Genomic DNA, 7,500 nt, shown 5'->3' with positions numbered 1-7,500 from the left:
AAACGTGTTTCGCTTTACAACGTTTCGCTATCCAACACCATTTTGAGTAACGCATTGTGTCAGATAACCGAGGACTGCCTGTACAGAGTGAGAGTACTATTGACTTGTATACCTCCCAAAACACTCATCTGTACCACATGTGGAAAGGTATCAGTGAACGACACGGGGACAAATAAACTCATTTAAATATGCAATTGAGCTAATTCAGATAAAGATTATTTCCCATGTGTCTTTCCATGTGCTGTGTAGATGTGTTTTGGGAGGTATATAAGGAAATAGTTTGACTTGTCAATTGCGACCAAACTTTTTCAGCACAAAAGTTCTATCAAACTCCTTGTCAAATTTAAATGAAAGGTACTTAACGCGAATTTGGACAAGTTCGCACATCTCTAGTTGATATCACAGTGCAGTGATAGACTGTCTAAACTTCCATGATCTCATCCAGTTACTGCAATAGTGACCTACTGTACATACACATAGTGTTGGTCTCTATTGCGGGGACTACCCTTGTGTAAATCAATGTCATACTATGTTTCTAACTCCATTAAAAACCGCCATTTTTGCATTGGAGATTGTACCTAAATACCGATCAAAAGCAGCTATTTACTGTAGTAATACCCTATTAGCACTCCGTAATGGACTGTTAGCTGCCATGAACAATAGTAAATAATAATAACTCCCTAATGCCCCTGTTCAATATGATGTGTAGCTGTCCTCTTCATGCTCATATTGATTTGAGCTCCATTCATTTGAGAAGCTAGAAATGCTTACGAGCAAGGGGGTGACTGCTTAAGGCCGCGCTTATAGTGCTGGCGATGCGACGTCGCCCGAAAACAAATGCATTGTCGCCGCCGCGTGCGCTTATAGTAAGCGCGACAGCGACGGGGCGACGCGATTTTTGGTAGTCGTAATTATTTGATTTTTATGGGGCTGTCGCCTCATGTGACGGCCCCTGAACCAATCAGGAGACTGGACGCCGCCGCAAAGCAAAATACAACTTTCGCTTGCGGCGAAGGGTCGCGGCGACGGCACTATAGGAGCGGCCTTAGATCCTATTGAATATTCAAGAGAAGGGGTTGTAAACTGGTCTGGAATGGCTTCCTAAGGAGTAGCACCACATAGTAACATGGGCCATGGTCTCTAGAACTAGTGCTTTCTAAAGTGACATTTACTACCTCCCTCATTCTGCTGAAAATACCTTTACCTACATAACTCATGTCCTAGTTGGCAGTATTATACTGATTGTGTATCCTGTCAATGGGATTTTTTGGTTGAAGTACATGATTGTGTATTTCTTGCCATTAAATTGTTGTTCAAACACACTTGACTTTACCTCTTGGTCAGCACAAAAAAAAAAAAATATATATATATATATATACAGTATATACAGGCATACCCCGCTTTAACATACGCAATGGCACCGGAGCATGTATGTAAAGTGAAAATGTACTTAAAGTGAAGCACTATTTTTTTTCCACTTTACGATGCATGTACTGTTCTGCAGACATCATATATATGCATAACTAATGTCAATAATGCATTTGTAACCAAAATAAATACAGTAAGCTTTATAGAAAGAAAATCTTTAATGTCAGCTAATTTTTTCTTACTAGTGCCCCCACAAAATACATACCAAAAAAACCCATCCCTCTAAATACATGTAACCCCACCCCGCCAATACATATTAAAAATGCCCCCGCCAATACATATTAAAAATGCCCCCGCCAATACATTTTTAAAAGACCCACACCGCCTCAATACATTTTTAAAAGACCCCCCCCTATAAATATTTTTAAAAAATCAGGCCGCACGGGTAAAATCATATCTCCTCCAGCACCCCTCATATCACCCTCCCCTGCATCTCCCTCATATCACCCCCCCCCCCCCTGCATCTCCCTCATATCACCCCCCCTGCATCTCCCTCATATCACCTCCCCCTGCATCTCCCTCATATCACCTCCCCTGCATCTCCCTCATAACACCTCCCCCTGCATCTCCCTCATATCACCTCCCCCTGCATCTCCCTCATATCACCTCCCCCTGCATCTCCCTCATATCACCTCCCCCTGCATCTCCCTCATATCACCTCCCCCTGCATCTCCCTCATATCACTTCCCACCTGCATCTCCCTCACATCACCCCCCACCTGCATGTACCTCACATCACCCCCCACTTGCATGTCCCTCACATCACCCCCCACCTGCATGTCCCTCACACATCACCCCCCACCTGCATGTACCTCACATCACCACCCACCTGCATGTCCCTTACATCACCCCCCACCTGCATGTCCCTCACACATCACCCCCCACCTGCATGTCTCACATCCCCCCCCCACCTGCATGTACCTCACATCACCCCCCACCTGCATGTCCCTCACACATCACCCCCCACTGCATGTCTCACATCCCCCCCTCACCCACCTGCATGTACCTCACATCACCCCCCACCTGCATGTCCCTCACACATCACCCCCACCTGCATGTCTCACATCCCCCCTCACCTGCATGTCCCTCACATCACCCCCCACCTGCATGTCCCTCACACATCACCCCCCACCTGCATGTACCTCACATCACCCCCCACCTGCATGTCCCTCACACATCACCCCCCACTGCATGTCTCACATCCCCCCCTCACCCACCTGCATGTACCTCACATCACCCCCCACCTGCATGTCCCTCACACATCACCCCCACCTGCATGTCTCACATCCCCCCCCCACCTGCATGTACCTCACATCACCCCCCACTTGCATGTCCCTCACATCACCCCCCCCGATGTCCCTCACATCACCCCCCCACCCCATGTCCCTCATATCACCCCCCCATGTCCCTCACATCACACCACCCCCTGCATGTCCCTCCTCCCTTTCTTTCCCTACCTCAAGCAGCGTGCAGGTTGCGGGCGGCAGAAGCATGGCAGTCAGAGGCGGCACACGCACGCTAGAGCGCGGCTCTGAGCGGGCTCGGGGGAGTGATCGGAAGAACCGAGGGGGGGGGAGTGATCGGAAGAACCGAGGGGGGGGGGAGTAATCGGAAGAACCGGGGGGGCTCAGGGGAGTGATCGGAAGAACCGAGGGGGGGGGAGTAATCGGAAGAACCGGGGGGGCTCAGGGGAGTGATCGGAAGAACCGAGGGGGGGGGAGTAATCGGAAGAACCGGGGGGGCTCGGGGGAGTGATCGGAAGAACCGAGGGGGGGGGGAGTAATCGGAATAGCCAGGGAGAGGGTAAGGTGACCGGAAGAGCCAGGGAAAGAGGGAGGGGGGCGGGGGGTGATCGGAATAGCCAGGAAGAGGGGAAGGTGATTGGAAGAGCCGGGGAGAGGATGAACCGGGGAACAGAAGAGCTGGGGGAGCCGGGGAACGGAAGGGCTGGGGGAGCCAGGTGAAGGAAGAGCCGGGGAGAGGAAGAGAGGGCACACCGCCACAGCACGCACACGCCGCCCCCTGGTGTCCGTACTCGCGAAGCACGCGTACGTACACAGGGGGTAAGGTGCAATTAAAAAAAAAATGTACGTACTTGCGAGTGTATGTAAAACGGGGTATGCCTGTATATATATATATATATATATATATATATATATACATATACATATACATATACATATACATATACATATATATATATATATATATATATATATATATATATATATATATATATGCAGTAGCAAACATTAGGCACTCACTCTTTAAGTGAAAAAATACAGTGATTTATTACAAGGTCAACATTTTGGTTAACATTAGAACCTTTCTCAAGACCGTGTAATAAATCACTATATTTTTTTACTTAAAAGATCTGTGAGTGCTGCTATTATTATTTACTTTTTATTGGTAGCACCCAGGCAGTTCACTTATAATTGGATGTGCTGAATATCGTACACACGCACGCACGGACACACTGATTGTGAGCACTCTCGATTCAGAGTGGTGTTTTTTTTGTCCGGGTGCTAAACAAAAATATTAAGCCTAGGATGGAGAGGCCAGAAGTCGCGTCCTTTTAAAGTACAAAGGACAAAGGTCGCAGATGAGGACTTAAACTTTGTTGTTGTTGTTACATTAAAGAGCTTTTCACTTTAAAAGACCCGCGAGTAGTGGCCTCTCTCTGTCATATAGATAAAATATAAAATCTTATATAGTAAAAGATATCAAAATAAAAATTGGAGAGAAGTACACACTAGTTAAGGCTGAAATGACATGTTCCTTTATTTTAACTGTGTTCAATTGTAAAACTAGGTGAGTTAATAATATTATATAAGGGAAAAAATATATATAAACAGGAACTGGCATCAAGGAAATCATTTTTTACTAAATCAGTATGTTGTCCTTGTCTTTTGCTCTATCGTTAAGGGTACGCTTGGTGGAGAGGGGATCTCCGCAGAGTTTGCTTCTTTTGGAGTCTGGAAAGGTATTTTTAACATATGAATTTTACATTGTTATTACTATTCGTTATTACTGTCTGTCTGTATTATGTCCTGACACAGATCATTGCTCTGGCACAGTAGCTGCATCCAATTTCTAATTGTAGTAATGTCCGGTCTGTGAGGGCATTTCCTACCACTTCTATTCCTGTTAGTAGCCTGGCTCAGCGGCCGGATAATATTTGAGTGGTTATCATCACTTCTAAAAACAGTCAGCATTGAAACAAGAGATTATTTTCCATTGTAATGTTAAATTCATGGATTGCCAGAAAGTGAATGTGCGATTTCATCTGATCGCACTGCACTCAGCCATATCATAAGCTTTTTTAGATAGGGCCACCGACCGCTCTCCCGGGGCCCAGGATGGCATTCTTCACCTGGTCTCTGGGTTGTTGAGCGGAGGTATGGAGGGCAATGATTGTCAGCAAGCCGTACCAGTTGTTCAGCGAGCGGGAAGGGGCCTTTCAGCGAGGTACCTGTCAATGGGCAGAAGTTGGAGCACAACTTATGGGTATAGCCCTCTGGGCCTGGGTCAGTTGTCCCGGCGCTGGCAGCCCCGCTTTTAAACATTCAATACATGGGGTACCTGTCCTAGAGAACAATACAGGAGTTGATATCCTAATAAAATGCTACTCAGCACAAAATAGATCATTAAGTATGAAAACCTTGAAATAAAACAGTTTGCATAAGCAAAGTGGCTGTTTTTTGTTTGTATGAGAGGGGACCACAGCTTCTTTAGAAAATGTGCTTAAAAATATATAAAGAAGACCAGCGTATCCTTGTCTGATCTGTCCAGCGTGTATAAAAATTAAAGCACAGTAAAAATATTATTTTTATAGCTATGGTATTTTAGGATAATACAGTATAATCATGTTCTTACCTTTTGCCATTTCTTAGATTTTACCTGGAGTCACAGTGATTATTGTTAATCCAGAGACCAAAGGACCATTGGGGGATTCTCACCTTGGAGAGGCAAGTACAGGTTTTCATTTTCACTGATAGTATGGTTAGTGATATACTGTATGTATAATGTAAAAGCTCATAATGCAAGAAATGTGCTACTGTATCCCTGCGCCGTTGTCAGTGTATACAAGTGCTTTATTTCATGTACAGTACCTAATGTATCTTCGCAGAGTCGGTCACACTGTAGGTCTCCATGAATTCTGTGATAATGCTGTTTCTCACTTGTTAAGTGCTGTGCATTGCACTGGAGCCATTTTTATTTTTTATAAATAAATGGGACCACAATCTAATGAACCACAAATCAGGAACCGCAAATGGTGGGTGTTCAATCCAACTATAATCTAACAGGATTTCTGCGTTTTCAGTTAATCGCAGCAAGAACCATCTGGGCTGCAGGAGTGTTAGTGAAGGTAGAGAAGCTTCGTAGTAAGAACGGTCGCCTCGGACACCAAAATGTATATTGTAAGCTCTGCTGGGACACTGTGTACATTGTCAGAGCTATGGAGATATATATTTTTTAAATAAAATATTATTACACATTGGTTATATAAATTATATTATCTTATGCAAATCCTGGAATCATACCAGGTCAAACTAACCATACAACCGTAGCCTATTTCTAATAGAATAACACCTTAAAGCTGCAGCCCAACCAATATCCTATGTGTGTTTTTTTTTTTTAAATGAATCAGTTCTGTACTATGAGAAAATACTTAGAATTCCTGCCTGCCTGCCCTCCCTCCAAAACTGCTGACAGTTAAGCCCCAGGCAGGCGTGCGCACGGAACAACCTGATCTCTCTCCCTAACGCACCCTCCCCAACCAGCCGGCCTTTCTTTTTTTTTTTTTTACAACTCTGAATGACATTTTTAATGTTTTATAATGTAACGAATTTTTTTGTTTCTATAGAAACCATTTACAAACTCACTTCCTCTTCTGAAACAGGCTCTGGCACACCCCTGTTTGAGCCCTACCCTCTCTAGCTGTGTACCAATTGTATCTAGTGACTGCCTGGTCACATTATCTTCCCCACAGAACTTGGCATCTTTGGTCCTCTTCTGCTGCACTGAGAGACATTTAGGGAACCCCCAAGCCAAATCTTTACCGATCTACCACAGCAGGACTGATCGATCGGCAACTTAGCTAGTTACTTATCATTGTGTGGATTGTATTGGTGCACATATTAAAGGGAAAACAAACGTCAGCTTGGACTGCTGCTTTAAGACGGGTTCTCAACTCCAATCCTCCAGACCCCCCAACAGGTCAAGTTTTTGGGCTCTCTAAGCTTCAGCACAAGTGGCTCAATCAGAGTGGCTCCCTGCTTCAGCACACATGACTCAATCATGAGCCCACTGCTGCTGAAGCAGGGATATCCTTAAAACCTGACCTGTTGGGGGGTCTTGAAGAAATGAGTTAAGAACCCCTGCCTTAAGGTACTAATTAGCATGTGCAGTTTGCAATTTTGTTCGCCCAGGAACAGTAGAAATTCAGTAGAGCCATACAGTCCTGAACTCGGACCTTTCTTGAAAAAGTTCTGTGTTCGGGACCAAAGTGACGATTCATTACAATAAAACATTTTATTTGGATTTGTGACCAGCGAGCGCCAGCCCGTTTCTACTGTGTGTTTACTTTCTTTCATGAAAGAATTGAACGGTGGTACAGGAAGGTAAAAAACCAGGCACACAAAGTCTTATGCAAAAAATACAAGGAGATTTAATAGAACAAATCGACATTCCGGCTCACTCTCTCCTGAAAAAGGCTCAGCAGTGAGCCGAAATGTTGATTAATTCTACTAAATCTCCTTATATCTTTTTGCATAAGACTTGGTTTGCCTGCTTTTTACACTCTCGTACACACACACACACACACACACACACACACACACACACACACACACACACACTCATATACACACACACACACTCATATACACACACACACTCTCATATGCAAACACTCACACTCGTACACACACACTCACACTCGTACACACACACACACTCGTACACACACACACACACTCGTACACACACACACACACGTACACACACACACGTACACACACACACGTACACACACACACACACACACTCGTACACACACACACTCGTACAC

The 7,500-nt window shown here is 44.8% G+C and overlaps 1 protein-coding gene across 2 annotated transcripts in view; it reads left to right on the top strand.

Moving 5' to 3' along the window:
• Nucleotides 1-7,500, top strand: part of DIP2B (disco interacting protein 2 homolog B) — a 242,390-nt gene that overhangs the window by 220,213 nt on the left and 14,677 nt on the right. For both annotated transcript variants that reach the window (XM_075591661.1, XM_075591659.1), the window contains exons 34-35: nucleotides 4,353-4,410; nucleotides 5,321-5,395. In XM_075591661.1, the coding sequence (XP_075447776.1) occupies nucleotides 4,353-4,410; nucleotides 5,321-5,395 (133 nt within the window). The remainder of the gene's footprint in view (nucleotides 1-4,352; nucleotides 4,411-5,320; nucleotides 5,396-7,500) is intronic.

Source organism: Ascaphus truei, chromosome 3, assembly GCF_040206685.1.
Source record: "Ascaphus truei isolate aAscTru1 chromosome 3, aAscTru1.hap1, whole genome shotgun sequence".
In the NCBI taxonomy this organism is placed as follows: Eukaryota; Metazoa; Chordata; class Amphibia; order Anura; family Ascaphidae; genus Ascaphus; species Ascaphus truei.
This window is presented reverse-complemented; position numbering and strand designations above follow the sequence as displayed.